The 17,778-nt window shown below is 43.0% G+C and overlaps 1 protein-coding gene across 2 annotated transcripts in view; it reads left to right on the top strand.

The window, feature by feature from the left end:
• Positions 1 to 7,103: 7,103 nt before the first annotated feature.
• LOC124777113 overlaps positions 7,104 to 17,778 on the top strand; it is a 211,293-nt gene continuing 200,618 nt past the window's right edge. Inside the window, exon 1 of one of the 2 annotated variants that reach the window (XM_047252400.1) lies at positions 7,104 to 7,270. In XM_047252400.1, coding sequence (XP_047108356.1) covers positions 7,213 to 7,270 — 58 coding nt within the window. In that variant the 5' untranslated portion in view covers positions 7,104 to 7,212. The remainder of the gene's footprint in view (positions 7,271 to 17,778) is intronic. The other variant, XM_047252399.1, reaches the window with a different exon arrangement.

Below are 17,778 nucleotides of genomic sequence, written 5' to 3'. Positions count from 1 at the left end.
AGCATAGTTTCTTCCTTAGGGCTTCAAACGTTATGTAAAGACCTTCATTACGATATCACACGTCAGAAAAGCCAATCTGTGGGAACTGTAGTGCGTACTTAGGTGCAGTTTGCGAAGTTGTAGTGAATGCAGAATTACAGAAGCATATATGCCGATTTTCGTTACAAATTACATTATATCTCAGAATTTTTTCGATTTCTGTTGTATATTTCATCATAACTAACTACCACACATTGTTTGCGCTGTTTCCTGAAAATATACAGTTTTCAAAGATGACACTTCACGTTTCAAACAACATCGTAAATTGCATGGATATTTCAACAATACAAATACAATAAATAACTTGCTTGTTACACAACGCAACTGAATCTTAAATATATTTTGCAGAAAATTAAGGATGTCCTTTTATTCTCGCGAATGGTTAAAATTGAACATGGAACATTAGTATTACAGGTTACAAACACAAATGAGTTACTTGACAGTCATTTGGCTTTTACATAGAAATAAATACTAGTATCTTGCGCAGGCACGCAATATGCATAAATGTTCATTTTATACACGACGCAATAACCGTTTATCACCACAACAAGCTAACTGGCTTGGTGGCTCAATGGCATACTGCGGGGCTACCGGTCCTTACGTCCCGAGTTCGCTTCCCAGTTTGAAGAAGATTTTTTATCTCCCAATTATCATTTCTTTCACCCGTGGTAACGCTTGTTAATGTGAGAAATACTCAGTTGTACTGTGGTGCGGAGTCCACATTAATCTTTAGTGGCCCCTGTAACTAACTGGGTAAATCAGTTCAAGCGTCAGAGGAATCCTCGCCGAGCTCATAGTTCCAAATACAGACCCATTTTATGTCCAAAAGAGCTAGAAATCCTATGGAACCTCGCCACGGCATGCCGTCATAGGGAAGAAGCAAAGGGAAAATACAGACTACATGGTGGATCTGTTAGAAGAACACAAGAAGGCAAAGCAGCGCAAAAAAGACCACATCTTCCGCATCTTCTTCCAAATATCCCAGCAGCCCACTTTCAGCGACATAATCCCCGAATTACAGTCAACATTGCTCCCCTAGCTCATTTCCTCTCTATAATATCCAGAAGGAAAATAATATAGTCAAGAAATATAAGAGTGTATTTCTTTCGCTCAATCATATACTATTTATTACATTTGTTTTCGTTTGTGTGTGCTAAATTTCTCCGCAGGTAGTATTTGACACAAGGGTGGTGCAAAAATGTTGTCGAGCATATGTTGTTATGGATACATTGCTGAGACATGTAGTGTTCCTGTGATTGACTTAGATGTTTTGTGCAGATTTCCAACAGTAGATGCTACGGTCGCAGGTTCGAGTCCTGCCTCGGGCATGGGTGTATGTGATGTCCTTAGGTTAGTTAGGTTTAAGTAGTTCTAAGTTCTAGGGGACTTATGACCTAAGATGTTGAGTCCCATAGTGCTCAGAGCCATTTGAACCATCCAACAGTAGAGTCCCTGAAACTAATTTCTGACAAAATAAAGACATACTCTTTTGGTCCTGCTAAACCTAAGTCCGCCATAAAAAATATTATTCACACCTTTAAAAGAAAGAAGGAAGGAAGATTAGAGCTTACCGTCCTGTCGACGGCGCAGTCACTGGAGACGAAGCACAAGCTCGGATTACGAAAGTACGGGGAAGAAATAGGCCGTTCCCTTTTCAAAATAACCATCCTCAGTACTTGCCTGGAAATCACGGGAAACTTAAATCTGGATGGCCGGACGGAGATATGAACAGTCGTCCTCCCGAATGCGAACTCTTTAAAAGGGTAAACTCCCCTGTGTGGTGAGCTGTGGATAGTGGAGAACTGGTACCAGGCTGTCATATGACCCTCCAGAGCTTACGTAAGTCATGGCAGTGAAATGACGCGTAAATGCCCGTAGCTGTATAGAATCAAAAAGTACGTTTTCATCTTGGGTTTGGTTAGGCACAAGCACGCGTGACTTGTACAGTACATGCGTCTGTAAGACATGTTTCGCGACTTGGCTGAGCGCACTACTTTCAGGTCATATATGTATGATCGTGCTTTTATATCTGATTTTGAGTTCGGTGGTGCAGAGCTGTTCGTAATTCGCGGCGGCTTCCCAGGATGATGTGGAAGACTTTACATTTTTATGTGATGGTGCACTTGCCCTTTTGGATGAAGAAAGGAAAGGAAAGGCGCAGGACTGCTAAAAACTAACAACAGAAAATAACTACGGAAACAAGACGCGCCCAGAACAGTACAACTTCCACTAACTACATCAACACACGCCCACAACACCACAAAGTGCAATGAATGCAACAACGGACTTCAGAGAACACTCAGTATCACACATTTCCAAATAAACATGGCGCCACGGTGCCACAAAAGACTGTACTACGCATGCACGACTTCTCGAGTACATTGTGAAAAAGCTATATACTACATTATATGCGACCTACATATGCGGTAGGATCCGCATAGACATTAGGTGAAAAAAAAATGGTTCAAATGGCTCTGAGCACTATGGGACTTAACATCTGAGGTCATCAGTCCCCTAGAACTTAGAACTACTTAAACCTAACTAACCCAAGGACATCACACACATCCATGCCAGGGGCAGAATTTGAACCTGCGACCGCCTAGAACTGCTCGTCCACACCAGCCGGGCCATTAGGTCAACTTTTGTATGAGACGATGTATCGCGAGGCTTCAGATTGACGTGATGCTAATACAAATTGCGATACACGTATCCCACTGTAAACGTATCTTAGATGGACAGACGTGGAGACGTAGCAGAAGGGCAGAAAGGAGGCATCGTGATTGGAGGTGCCCATGGCTACACCGTATATGAAACTGCCTGATTTGTTAGTGTATCAACGCAGACAACCTGCAAGGACGTGTTCATCTCTCGCAGCCATGTAACAAGGTGTAAGTAAAGTTATTTCATAAAAATTCTAACTGCTAGGGACCGGAGACGTGTGTCACACCTATGTGATAACTAATCATTTCAAATCCGACAAGCGTTACTGTTTTCAGGAATTGCAAGTCCAGCTAATCCAGCTTCCAAAAAACATTGCGAAACGATCAGCAAGCAATGGGAATTTGGAGTCGGGTGCCTCGCAAAAGTTTATTGCTCAGCTGTGGCACACAAAACAACACGTCTTCAATCGGCTAGAAACAGAAACCGGACAGTAACTGACGTGTAGTGTGGTCTGACGAAAGCTGTTATATCTCTTTTCAAACGATGCAAGGCGTAGAGTTCAGCGCGGGGCGTTTAACACGTAATATGTCGAGGGGTTAGTTAAGGCTGGATGCGGTTGTTTGACTTTTTGAGGGTGTTTCCCGTACCATGACTTGGGCCCACGCGTTAAAGTTACCTTGAACATGAATATGTTTATATTCTTCTACATATTCATAATGACTATTTTGTGGGCACTTCCGTCTTCCAAGTGACAACAGCCGTGTTCACAGGACTCTTCATACATTCCTGGTCTGACTAGGCTTGTCCTCCATCCTCTGGAGTTTTGTTGTGCGGCGTGGGATCCGCATTAGATGGGATTGAAGGAGGACATCGAGGAAGTTCAAAGATAGGTAGCTGGTTTTGTATTATCGCGAAACGAGGGAGAGAGTTCCACTGATATGATACACGAATTGGGGCAGTAGTCATTAAAACAAAAACGTTTTTCTCTCCGTCAGGACCTTCTCGTGAAATTCCAATCGCCAACTTTCTTCACCGAGTGTGAAAATATTTTGATGACGCCCACTTACATAAGGAGAAATCATCACCATAATACAATAAGAGAAATCAGAGCTCGCACGGATGGATTTACGTGTTCATTCTTCCCATGCCCTCTTCGACGGTGAAACGGTACAGAAATAGTTTAAAGATGGTTCGATGGACCCTCTGTCAGGCACTTAATTGTGAACTACGCAGTAATCATGAGATGTAGATGTTGAGAGATGTAGAAGTGGCCCGCTAAATCACCCGATCTTAACTGCATTGAAAATATCTGGAACTGTTTAGAACAGCGTAGCAATGAACATCGCCGCACTTCGGTAATTGTACGTGACCTGATCATTAATGAGTGGCTACAGCTGGATTGGCGTACCTGAAGAAACTCGTCGATTCTCTTCCCCCCCCCCCCACCCCCGAACAGAGGCAACGATCAAGGCTAGAAGCGGTGATGCATGGTATTAGCACCATGTCTCGTGGAGGTGATTTAATTTTTTTGTCCTGCGAGCTTATGCAAGTGATCTTCGAAGCAGAGGATAGGAATGTCCTCTAAAGTGGATACCGAGTTACTGACTGGCGTTACACGTTTAAGTACAGTAACAGCACAGCGTGGAAAAAGTAGCCGGCCGGAGTGGCCGAGCGGTTCTAGGCGCTACAGTCTGGAACCGCGCGACCGCTACGGTTGCAGGTTCGAATCCTGCCTCGGGCATGGATGTGTGTGATGTCCTTAGGTTAGTTAGGTATAAGTAGTTCTAATTTCTACGGGACTCATCTAGGCGCGCAGTCAGGAACCGCGCGACTGCTACGGTCGCAGGTTCGAATCCTGCCTCGGGCATGGATGTGTGTGATGTCCTTAGGTTAGTTAGGTTTAAGTAGTTCTAAGTTCTAGGGGACTGATGACCACAGTAGTTAAGTCCCATAGTGCTCAGAGCCATTTGAACCATTTGAATCTACGGGACTCATGACCTCAGAAGTTAAGTCCCATAGTACTCAGGGCCATTTGAACCATTTTTGTGGAACAAGTTAAATGACACGATTTAGGGGCTGTTACTGTTTAGTAACGACGCCGACTTCTGAGTGAGCCGGCTGCTGGCGCCGCGCAAAGCGCTGCGAGTGCGGCGGCAACACCAGAGCGGCGGTCTTCGCGACTGAGTCAGCCGTAACGCGCTTCCGCGAAGCCGCTGCCGACTCGCTCCTGAATACGAGCCACGCTGCGAGCTACCGTGCGAGTGACGCATTACCTGGCATGACTCAAGTAGCGCCGCGGCTGCTGCTTACGATAACCGCTGCCAGATTACTCCCATTGTCCGCGAGTACATCATCGCCATCGCTTGCCACGGTAATGATGCATGATACCCATACTAACAAATCCAACCTTGCATGAACTATCGCAGCTAGTAAGCTACTACTGCTCTTACTACCCATCCCAATGTCGCAGTGGTTTTTTTCCCACGGCACGAGCCATGGAACTTTCTTCCCTCTGCTCTTCAAATCGCTACCCTCACTCACGTTTCGTCCACTATCTATCACCTGATGGACCGTGTTAATGCGTAGTCTTACCCAGACGCAAGGATAACATCACAGCCCAGCATCCTGTGATCCACTTACTAGATAATTAACATGTTTACAGAGGTGACAGTAGAACTTTTGGTTTGGTCACCAGGTTGGTGCGGGCATGGAGGGGCCCCATCTCTTTTTAAATGGTCGTCGCTATTGGCACATGCAGACTCTACTTTTTACGTTACAAAACGAGTAAACATCGTGATCAGTTCCATCTCCACAACGATACGAGTAATGCCTTTCACAGAGAAAATAAATATAGCCTTTGTAGATATTCACCTCGTTTTATAAATACCACGTTCAAGGTGATCACCACTTATCCACCCTCATAGCCGTGAGTGTCAAGGTTCTGCTTCCGGGATGGGCAGATGCACCGGCCTCCGATGGAATCCGCCTCGTGGATTAACGACAACTGTCAGTGTGCCGGCCAGTCTGCATGTTGTTTTTAGACGGTTTTCCACATCCGACTAGGTGAATAACGGATTGGTACCCAAGTCCCGCCTCAGTTCCACGATTCGCACACATTCACAGAGACAGTCGGGGTACAGACATTCCTTCCCTCGAGGCGACAGGAAGGGCATCCGGCCAACCCTTGGACTAACCATGGTAATCCTGCCCAGATGGGGCACAAAGGCACAAGAGACAGAAGAACATGTTAACACTTGATACGAGCGTCTACATTATGCGGTTCTGTGATTTCTCAGGTTTTTCTAGCGCTATTGAATAATGGTATGATTTCTGGCATTCAGCCGGCTTGTTGATCCCATTTTTCTGCCCGAACACAGTTGTCATCTTCAGGTGCAATGAGCAGCAGTGTCATCATGCGTATTTGGTGCCTGGTATCGAACCAATATGGTAGGGGTTTAGCACTGAGCATAAGAACGGAGTTTGCAGAACCTGAAAGAGAACTGCGGTCGGTCGTCGACGTACCGTGCAGAAAAATGGGATCAACAGCGTCCAAACATCAGCAAGTACACCGCCAATTGTCCGGAATATCATTGTAGCATCTGGCTATTAGACGCAAGCGTACATAAATGAAAGTGAGGACAAGTAAAACGACACAGAGTCAAGGCGCAGGGTGACTAACGTCAGGAATATTTACTTACCTATTATCTCACGGAAAAATGTTGAGTGTATAACTGAAAATCGATAATGGAAGCAAAATTATGTATAAAACAAGCTTACTCAAAATCTTTTTCGATTTAAGGCACTTGTAATGTAAACTAATTATTCGACACAAATGTTGTCGTAATACCGAGCAATCGGTTTCAGTACGAAGTTTTTATAAGCTCGATATCAAACAAAATGCGAGATAGTGTGAGTCATGTGGTAGTTGGCCGATGGCGCAGAAGGAGGGCGCTCCGTCTCTGGGAAGGCTGACCTCGACATGTTACCGCCGCGACGTGTCATCTGGTACTGGCGGCAAGGGGCACTGCCCCTGAAGGCCTGTCCCGACACGCTACGTCTGGAACGGACGAGACAGAAGGCGATCGCGACCGACTGCAGTCCAGAGAAAAGAAAAAGAAAACCTGACCCAGACGTGTCGTTACATTGCGCAATGAGAAGGCCTACGGGCGTTCGTACGGGACCCGTTCGCCTCGAGCGATTGGCTGCGAAGTTCGAATTCGATGGACAGGTTGCGGGGCAGGTTGCGGCGGGGCGGGGGCCTGCCGGCCTGCGGTCGCTTCTTGCGGCACGTGTGTCTGCGCTGCCTCCGAGTCTATGGCAAATGAATGGTTTGGGAAGGCGCGCGCGTGCCTGCGCGGGGCGGGGCGCGCGCGCGGCGCGGCGCGGGCCGCGGTGGTGGGGCGCCACCTGCCACGCACTCGTCACTTGTATTGGCTGGGCCACTTCCTTCGTTTTTTTCTGCTGTCGATGTCGCGCCAGCATAAAACAGTAGAGCAATAGCAAGGCTCGGTAATGATCTACTGTGCTTACAGCATGCGCTGGCTACAGGCGGCGATCAGCGTCCTCGCAGGTAAGGCGGCGCTGGGCTACGGCGGCTCCCTGCGCAGTGTTCTATTAGTGCTTCAGTGCGAATGCTTTGACGGTTTGCGAGGATAAGAGAAGCTCTAGACGTGTGTCCGATTCTTGCAGCTTTCTGTATGTACGATAACACGTACAATTAGAGAAGCGATAATTGCGTCAATGGGGTTGGATTCACGTCGTTAATACCGCTAACACAAAGGAGACCAAATATTGATTCTGCGTCTACCACCACAAGTGATTTACTGCCACTGACATCTGTAATCATATAAACTTTAAGCTACCACATAAAAGTGCCCCAAGTCGGCTTTATTCGTGCATTGGAGCAGGCGCTAGAATGTATAAAAAAAAGACAACACTTTAAAAACATCTCGCTGACGCTGGTACAACAGTTTACAGTATTTTCTTGAAACTGTTCTGCATTGTTGCTTGGACAAACTATTTTGAGCCACGGACGCCAAGGGTGAAAAGATCTTTCTCGCCACAAAAAATATAATAGGACTTCTAGCTATGCCGTATTGCATCTTTGTACACAGCGGAACTGAAAATCGTTTAGAACATTGTTTTGTAAATACTTTTGAAACCTGGTCTTATAACAAGTCGTAAATATTTTGAAAATTCGAATATGTGAATCCAGCCGTTCGAAACATTTACATATTCACAGCTTTAGTTTTTCTTTATTTGTGATCTGTAATCAATGTTCCTTCGCCAGACGAACTCGTTCTCGTTCATATAGTAAAAAATCAATAGTATCATTCAAAGATCAAAATCTACAAACAGAATCATATGTTAACCAAAGTTAATTATTCTTCGTAATAATTCACCCCTTTGCGATGAGCCTGATTCAGGGGCTTGCTTTCCTGGTGAATTCGTGGTTTTAGTTTAACAATGATATAATTAGAAAAGATTTTTTTTGTTGTGTATCTTTCTAATCCAACATTAAAGCTCAGATCGTAAACATATAGAAACAGGACAGTTTCAGACATCCTCGGCTAGGGTCTTCATGTACACTTATTCCGAAACATTATTTACCAACTCCGAAGAGGCTACATTTTTCTGTGAAAACAGACTAGGTCATTGCTGTGAAGCACTGATATACAGTACTGACGCTCCACCTACATTAATGAGATCCGGACGCTTTACCCATAATGTTCCCTCAGTAACTGGTACAGAATACCTAAATCTGTTCTTCCAGTTGAATATGAAAAAGACAATGAAAATGTCCTACTTCTCGCCATATACATTTTTATGCATTTTGCGTTAATACCTGTAGGTTTAGTGCCAACTGTCAAAAACACTTTTGTACGTGGTACTGAGTCAAGTGACACGCCAGTTGAAAACTGAGTTCCTTACGACGTACTCAAAGTGATGACGCAGAACTGGATAGGAATCTGGACTCACGTTCTGGAGAGCCGAGCTTCAGCCTCTATTCGACCACCCTGATATAGGCCATCCATGGTTTCTCTGAGGTAAATATCAGGGTAATTCCATTGAAAGAAACACGGTTGATTTGCATCCCAGTCTGAGCTTCTCCAGCGGCTCCGATGCGACGCTACGCTAAGCTCTAATCTTCCTTTCTGACGATGCCACATGAGAGTGGAATAACACTATACGGAAGAGGCTTTCATTGAAGCTAGAAGGACAGATAGCAGAACGAACAGCTCTCACACTTGTAATATACGTATCGCAGAAGAAATTACTCCGAAGCAGTTTGTGAGTGTCCATGTGCAACCTTGCTTCTGAAGGTAGCCTCCCTTTCCGTCAAGGCATATATGTTACTTTCATTTAACTTTTACTTTGGTGACTTCAGTTATGTGTAATTTGGATATGAATAGTCAGGCTTAAAAAACAAATTTTAAATTCAGTTATGTCTTTCACTAACTTTCTTTCCATTGTAATCTAATACGCTGTAACGTAAACGTGTCATATTTCAGAGTACAGATTCTTTGGAATTTTCTCAGAGATTATGCTACTTGAGAATTCAACAATACTTTTGGCTGATGCTCATTCTCTATTCCTAGCTCAAAGGGGCTGTTTAATTAGCGGTTGCCCAGCAACATGCTGCAGAACGTAGAACAAGTAAATTAGGCCTATATTCTAAATACAGACCCGAAAGAAAAGTTAAAAGTGATCAATGTATTTCGTTACACAAATCTGGAAGCGAAACGATGTTACATTCTCCTCTAGATGAACAGTATTCGCCCACATGAACAGTTGCACTGGACGTAAGTTACTATACCATTTTTTAATGTGTTTCGATGCGCTACGCTGGCGTGGAAACTGTTTTGTTTTACAATAATATCTCCCTGCCCGAGATACTTTTTGAAATAGCTTTCATTGTGGTATTCTATTTCTGATGAAAATGAATAGCATCCATTCCATCGTCGCTGGGATGCAATTAGTGAAATGTATACATAGATTTTCATTGGCGGCTTTCTGTAATTATCAGCGAAACCTGTGAAATCTACGCACGTATCCGTTCAATATTTTTTTTTATTGTCGTCTTTCTCTAAACAGCATGTCAGGCTCATCTTTCTAAACTTGATATTTGAGATTTCCACTTTGCTAGAACCACATATTCCAAAGAGAAAGACAAACAGCCATCGGATTTATGGGTGAGGATGAAGCTAATGTGAAGCACATAGTTGTAGCTTAGCTTCTTTTCCATATTGACTGCTTCGTAACAGGCCAACAATATAGATCCGAGAAAGGGATTGGTTCTTGTCTTTCAGATGAGACCGTTGATTGATTGGCAGTACGATAGTGAAACTACGCGAACGGAGTTGAGACGGTTGGACTTAGCCTTTACAGTCATATCACAGGACCATTTAGTTCCTGCTTTCTACGACACAGTAAGAATTATATTTGAAAACTACAATTCTACAATGTTTTTCTTTTTTACGGTTAAACTTGTGATGGGTATAATCTCAGGGATGCTCTGTAAATTTTAGTTACATCCTCGGGCATTTTACGTAAGATAGCTAGACACAATTTAAATACGATACTCTTACATATGTAGCGGTATGAGTGGGTTTCAAATCTATAGAAAGCACGGACAACAGAGGTGCTCACCAGGCGAATCGAAAAGCGTATTAAAACTGTTTTTCTTTTAATTTAATTTTATGATAACTTGCTATACATACCACCCAGACATTAGTAACACTTCTTTTGACTATACCAAATTAATTTTAGTTCATACAGAACGCTCAATAGCTAATAATTGTATGAATAGGCTAGAAACCTTCAAACAGTTCAATATTTCTTAGTAAGTGATAGACTATTATGATACGAGGGTAGTGCGAAATAGATGTTTCAATTAACTTAGTCTCTTGCACCAAGTGGCTTGCTGATCACAATAGCACTCATACAAAAAGAATGTGTGATTTGTATCTGAGTTGAGTCGCACGAATAAGATCGGGAGTCTCCAAAAGATGTTCTGTGGTTCTGTGGAAGGGATGGAAAAAATTTCCGCGTAAGAAATTCACCTATAACTCAAGTCAGATATCGCTTGCGGGATGGGAGGGGGGAGAGCGCTAGAAGATTGCACAGTTTACCTCTTTCCAATCATATTTATCCCATTCTCCTTTCAATGCATTATATGGCTTCGCTTTAAGCTCAAAGACGTGGTCGAATGCATTGAAATCGGGATAAATGTCCACTGTGCGTTGAGTCCTTTTCGACGAAGCCAATGTAGTCCTTTTGCTCGAGGCCTTGATATGACTGGACCCAGAGAAAGTTCAACGAAGTTGCATACTGCTTATGTTCGATTTATTGCGATGTTATCCTCTTTTCAAATGTGCGCAGTAGATTCTTGTCACACAACTACAGTTTTTTCACAAAAATTGAAATTGCCACTTGTAGTTTCTCCAATGTCTTAAGTACGAGGAAGATAGCATTCAAATACTTTACTCTCTATTCCTGCAACATGATCGATAATGAAAAGTGTTCTGTAAAGAATGCACGTCTCATGGCCTAAAAACTAATAATAAACTCTACAATTACGCCATTGCTTTATCTGCCCATCCAACCATGCATCAATTATTGGACGGTAAATCCTCGTCCTCTCGGCTGTTAGTGAAGGCTTACAAAACAGGAGCTTTTCCTTTTCCTTTAAGTAGACCCCCAATTGTCCTCTAGTGTCTGGGGTCAAAGTTTCAACCTTTCAACCTTTGGCACCACTTGATCCAGGGCCCTTCGTGAGTCAGTCCGGCACGAACACGTTTCAGTTACGAAGGCCGATACTGCTTGTGATGTAAGTTTATTTATCCGATAGGCGCATACGACCGCAGTCTAAAATCTCTATTTTAATCAGTGCAAACCTTTTCTTTTAAGCTTGTTGTTCTCTTTCAAAAATATACTACACACTTGACATATAAGTACAGCTTTGTGCAGTCCAAAGAAAGACATAGAAGGCTACGTAAAACCGATGTCCATACATGGTGTTTTCTCCTTTAAATAGCCTGCTCTTCAAATGACTGATTAGTTAGTATGACTAAGTTCTGATAGCGTGAGATTTCTAATATAGTGTAAACTATGCAGAGTTTTCATCTATCGAAGTAGTGTTACATTTTTAAGGTCTGCTGAAACTCATTGTTTCTCCATTAATATTTTTAAAATTCTTCCATTCGGTACAATGTATCACTACAGAGTGAGTGGTTATCCCTGGAAACGTTATTTTTGTTCATTTTCTGTGTGACTCATGTTGTTCTTCGACGTATCATGTTGTTACCTATTTTCTCTTTCCGTAAGATGCTCTCTGCTCTCAGCGGGCAGTACACTTGTATTCGGGAAGCGCACGCTCTGATGAAGTCTTTTCTCTAAATCTCTTGCACAAATTGCCAGGTTGGTCCTCTAACAAGGTCATGATCTATTTCATTCCCCAGTACTGCCCTGCAGGACTCTGCTCTGTCTCAAATGACCTCTATGTCGAAGGGAAGTTAATCTCTAAACTTACTCCGTTCCTTACGAATGGACAGTTGAAGTAACTACTGTAATTATTGTAATTATATAACAATTACAAGTTCAGAAAACTCATACAGAGGTATTTGGTAAATCAACCACTACTTATCAAGGGAATTAAGCAACGCATATACAACAAAAGAAAAAAGCCGACATGTAGGTCGACTTGCACGTAATGAATGTGTTCCGAAAGTACAAGTCACCACTCACACAAAGGCTCGTTACGGTATAAGTAAGTATAGCATTTGATCTCTGCCGCCCAATGTATTACCTGACTGCTGCGACCAGCCAGCAGTTCTCAGCGTGGAAGTCGCCCCGCGTACGCTGTAACCGGAGGGTGTGTTCTCTCATCGACAGCCAGTCAATGGACTTTCACGGTGACCTGCAGTGTTCATTCATACGGCAATGTCTGGCAACAGTGAAAGCGGGCCGCCCCAGTAACAGTGGTCCGGCCTTCACTCGTATAAGTGCGCCGTCGGCTGTAACAGTGTTTCACGAGGAGGAGTTTGCACCTGATTGACCCTTCGGGTAGTTGGAGTCGGTCGGGCCACTGAGCAGGTGTTTATTGCTACTGTTATAACATGTGGATAGTTAACAGACACAATTTGGGCAAGTGGTAGAAAATCTTTTTTTTTTTTTAAGTGGTGCCCGTTGTCTGGTGTATTTTCTCTTACACACGTTCCGATTCGCCACCTATAGAAGATAGAGTGAGGAAAGTTAGAGAGAGCTGCTTTCAGTATGACGATATTGCAGTGCCTGTGTCCGTAAGAAGTACAATGCAATATTCCTTCGGATATACACGCATTGCATCATACTTCTTACAATGACAGGCACTGCAATGTAATACTTATCCGACAACAGAAGGCTAACGACTTGCGATTAAAATGTCTCCTCTGTTCTGGAATTGCAGTAAGTGCACGAGTGCAGGTTAGTGACACATTGACGAAGACATATGGAAGTTTGGGTCTGGCCGTAAAGCGTACACAAATAGCCGAAATTGTTAAGGCGGCTGCCCGCGGCAAGCGGTAAATTCGGCTTCGAGTCCCGGTTCAGCACAAATTTTCAATGCCATCATTCCATTTACGTTTGGAGGTTGCCCGTATCCGCAACTGCGAATACATTTCCTGCATTCGGTATTGTCTACTGTTTATCGTGCTACAGGATGTTACAAATATACTTTTACAAACTTTTGAAGCAGGTTCCTTATACAAAAACAAGAAAAAAGTTCATATAAACATATTTAAAAAATTCCTTCGTTTTTGAGTTATTAATGCAAGTTGATGTTCAACAGCTCTCCAAGTACAACTCAACAACTTCACTTATCTATGCATCCGTTTGGATCATTGTACTCTAGAAGATGTTGGGTTGCCAGGGAAGCTTGTACACATTCGTCATTCGTCTGTCTTCAAAGTGTCCTTTGTGGCTCAAATGGCTCAAAAGGCTCTAAGCACTTTGCGACTTAGCATCTGAGGTCATCAGTCCCCTCGTCTTAGAACTACTTAAACCTAACTAACCTAAGGACATCACACATCCATGCCCGAGGCAGGATTCGAACCTGCGACCGTAGCAGCAGCGCGGTTCCGGACTGAAGCGCCTAGAACCGCTCTGTCACAGCGGCCGGCCTGTCCTTTGTGCACGTGTACTACAGGTAGTGAGTTAATTGGAAGTGGTCCGTCTAAACATGGCAGGATATTCATTTCGTGAACACGGAGACACGATTTCCACGTACGCCCGCGCGAATGATAATGGACACGCGGACGCTCGGCTGTATCAGACGGCGTTTTCAGGCCGTCGACAGCCTAGTCATCTAACCCTAGGTGCTGTGTATTGCCGGCATTGCCAGGACAGGATCCGTAGCACTGCACACTATTGATCGAGGAAGAACACGTGTTGGTCGTACACCTGACCAGCAAGCGCACGTTCAAAGAAGAGCCAGGCATCACGACAAGGCGAGTGGCCCTAGCATGTGGTCCATCTCCAAGTTCAGCATGGATGATACTGCAATTCATGTATCCATATCATCTTCAACGCGTACAGGGCCTTACACTTGCTACCCATCCACCACGGGAAAACCTTTGCCGATGGTTTGTTGCACAAACTGCCAATCCGTTGTTTGTTACTTAAGTTTTGCTTACAGCAGAGGTTACATTTGGAAGAGGCAGAAGAACAAATTTTCACAATGAGCACATACGGACCGAACGTAATCCTCATGCTACAGTTCAGATTAGACATCATCATCAGTTTAAGATTAATGTGTTGGCTGGAATTTTGCGTGAAAAGTCTAGTAGGGCCACAGGTTCTCCCAGTTCGTCCTACAGGCGCTGTGCTTCCAAAAACCTTCCAAAACATACTTTAACGTGTGCCTCTGCAAAAAAGAAAAAATATGTAGTTTATACGCGATGGAGATCGAGCGCATTATAGTTTCAGTGTTAGAGATGCACTAGCTGTGTCTACCATGACACATGGATAGGTAGAGAACGAGGATTTCCATGGCTTGAACATTCCGTCAATCTCAGTCCTTTGGATTATTATCTCTGGTGTATGCAGCAGATCACTCGGATACAGAAATTCTTTATCGACGTGTCATGGAAGCCTGTGAAAGCGTTGAAGCCGTCAGGGACTATTGAAAAGGGTGCGACCGTCCGTGATTCGATGAGTACATGCGTGTTTAGGAGCAATAGAAGCGAATTTAGAGCATTTATTATGAGTTTATGTGTTGGTGAGCTCTAGTCAAGTAAATTGTAAACTTTTTAGTAATGACTCAAAAACGGAAGATTTTCTAAAATATGTTTATACGAACGTTTTTCTTGTTTTGGTGTAAAGAAACTGACCCTAAAGTTTGTAAAAGTACTTTATAAAGCCCCCGTATATCTATAGATCAAGGAATCATTTATCACTAATTGGTTTTTGATACGAAAACTGATTCATGAACGTCCAGGACCAGCCAAGAAACAGCAAAGGTGAAATTCAGGAGTGTCTGTTTGATGAGTGGTAACGAATGCAGAACATACATCATCCTGCAGGGAATTGTGAAATTGACGAAGAAACTATGGTTTTGCCAATGCTCCTGTGGGCTAGTGCATTTCCCTTCGGCGAGTCCGTGCACTCAATAATTTATTAGCCCGTGTCACGGCCCAAAATATATAGGAGGACGCATATGACACTTCACAGAACAATCCATCTTAGGAAATCGAAAGTATCGATTAACAATCAAAAGGTGTTTGTCTATCGCTCATAATTCGATCTACGCTCACCTGGAGTCAATGACAATCTGGTTTCATAGTAGAAACATATAAATGAATAAAATTCGTCAAACCTCATAGTAGAAACATATAAATGAAGAAAATTCGTCAAACCTCATATATATATATATATATATATATATATATATATATATATATATATATGCAGTAATTTGAGTGGTAGGATGAAATGTAGAGCACCTCTACTTAGACACGAATGAAATTGTGTATGAAATAAATACGGACCACCCGAAAAAAAACCGTCGCCTTACATCTTATTAGTTTCGGACAACAACACTCCGATAGTAAGAAAGTTCAAGACGAGTAAGTGCTATGTGTTAACACTGTTTGCAACTATATACACAGCGCCAATAACTCAGATTACTTTAACAGCAACATGTGAGCTTGCCAGAAGCCTGCAAAGTTGGTAACAAATAGACACAATCGAAATCCATCACTGTAAATGTCATAGTGATCCACTTGTGTGAAACTTACATTGTGACATTATGCTTCAGTGATACTGAGAAACAGTTGAAGTCGCCTAAAGGAAACTTACCTCCAGGATCAGATAGAGTTCATGTCAGATTCCATGCAAAATTTGCACCTGACATAGTCACTCTTTTAACTACAGTACACTGTGAGTCCCCGAACAAAAAATTGTGCCTAATAGTAGGAAGACGACACAGATCAAACTTGTCTGTAAGAACAGTAGGAAAAGCGATCCCCAACTACCTACCAGTATCTTTGACATCCATCTGTTGTAGAATCTTATAGGATAGTTATTCTGAGCTTAAACGTAATGGTGTAATACGGGCCTAATGACTTCCTCCACGCCAACCAACTTGGAATAGGAAAACATCGGTCGTGGGAAACGCAACTCGCGCTTTTCTCACATTACATCTTGAACTCCGAAGGTCAAGGCTGTCTGTACATGTGGTATTTATTGACTTCCGAAAAGCATCTGATTCACTGTCAAACCAACGCTTATTAATAAAAGGGGTATCAAACGAAATTTGTGACTGGAGTGAGTGTACCTTGGTCAGCAGGACACAGCATCCTAGACAGCACGTTGCACCCTCCCTACAAAGAGATCCTCAATCTAGTCACAAATTTTGCTTAATACCTCATACTATAGTACTTCCGATAATGAGCGTACGTGTGGTACTGAGTCAAACACTTTTACGAATGTCAACAAATACTCATCTATCTGACTGCCTTGATCCATGGCTTTCAAGATGTCATGTGAGAAAAATGCAAGTTGCGTTTCGCATGACTAATGTTTTCGGAATCCATGGTGGTTGTCATGGAGGAAGTCTTTCTGTTCGAGATACCACATTACATTTGAGCTCAAGATATGTTCTCAGATTCTACAACAAATGGATGTCAAGTGTATTGGACGGCATTTTTATGAATCGTTTCTGCTATCCTCTTCAGAAATGTGAAATTACGCACTTCATAAAAATGAAAATATGTAGTGTCTCATGGGTACAAAATCATTAAATTACAATTTGAATCATTCGACCCTTATATACATGCGGATGCAGCAATTTGCATAGATATGAAGTGAAATGACCACATGGCTCAGTCATGGGCAGAACAGGTGGCACACTTCAGTTCATTAGTATGACGCGAGGAAATTTCAATAACCAACAAAGATGATTGCGTACGAACAATCGGGCGTAGAATATTATAGCTTCACGGGGGATATTGTGCGCATACAAAGAAGGACAGCACGCGTGGTCTCATGTCTGTTTGACCCATGGGGGAGGGTCACAGAGAGTCAGAAAAAAATTTCACTGGCAAACGTGTGAGGGCAGACGACAAACATTCCGCGAAAGCCTACTTACAATGCCTCAAGAACCACTTTCAAGTGAGGTATATAGGAATAAACTGTAACACCTATGTATCGCTGCACTAAGGACCGCGAAAAACTGATTATAGCGTACACAGAGAATGAGTTAAACCATTCATAAATGCTAAAATCGGAAGTACTTTTCCACGCACTTCATAGTGGTCTGAAGACAACAGATGTAAATCTAGACGTGATTTGTAGTACGAAAATACGTGCAGCCTTGTACCAAAATAAACGCTTTACTGCTATGTTACTGTTCTAGAGTTCCACCCGGCCTTAAATGTGAGTATGAGAATAGACATTTAAAGCTGTGCTTCTTGTTCCTCCTCCTAGACCTTGTACTGCAAATGATCTACTCTTATTATTCCCGAGTACATAGAGATTACAATGAGCTCGCCTGTCAAACAGTCAGCAAAAGTTTCACTTAGCGTTCAGGGTTGCCAGGCT

This window comes from Schistocerca piceifrons, chromosome 2 (assembly GCF_021461385.2).
Source record: "Schistocerca piceifrons isolate TAMUIC-IGC-003096 chromosome 2, iqSchPice1.1, whole genome shotgun sequence".
Classification (NCBI taxonomy): domain Eukaryota; kingdom Metazoa; phylum Arthropoda; class Insecta; order Orthoptera; family Acrididae; genus Schistocerca; species Schistocerca piceifrons.
The sequence above is the reverse complement of the archived record's forward strand: the minus strand, read 5'-3'. Positions and strand labels throughout refer to the sequence as shown.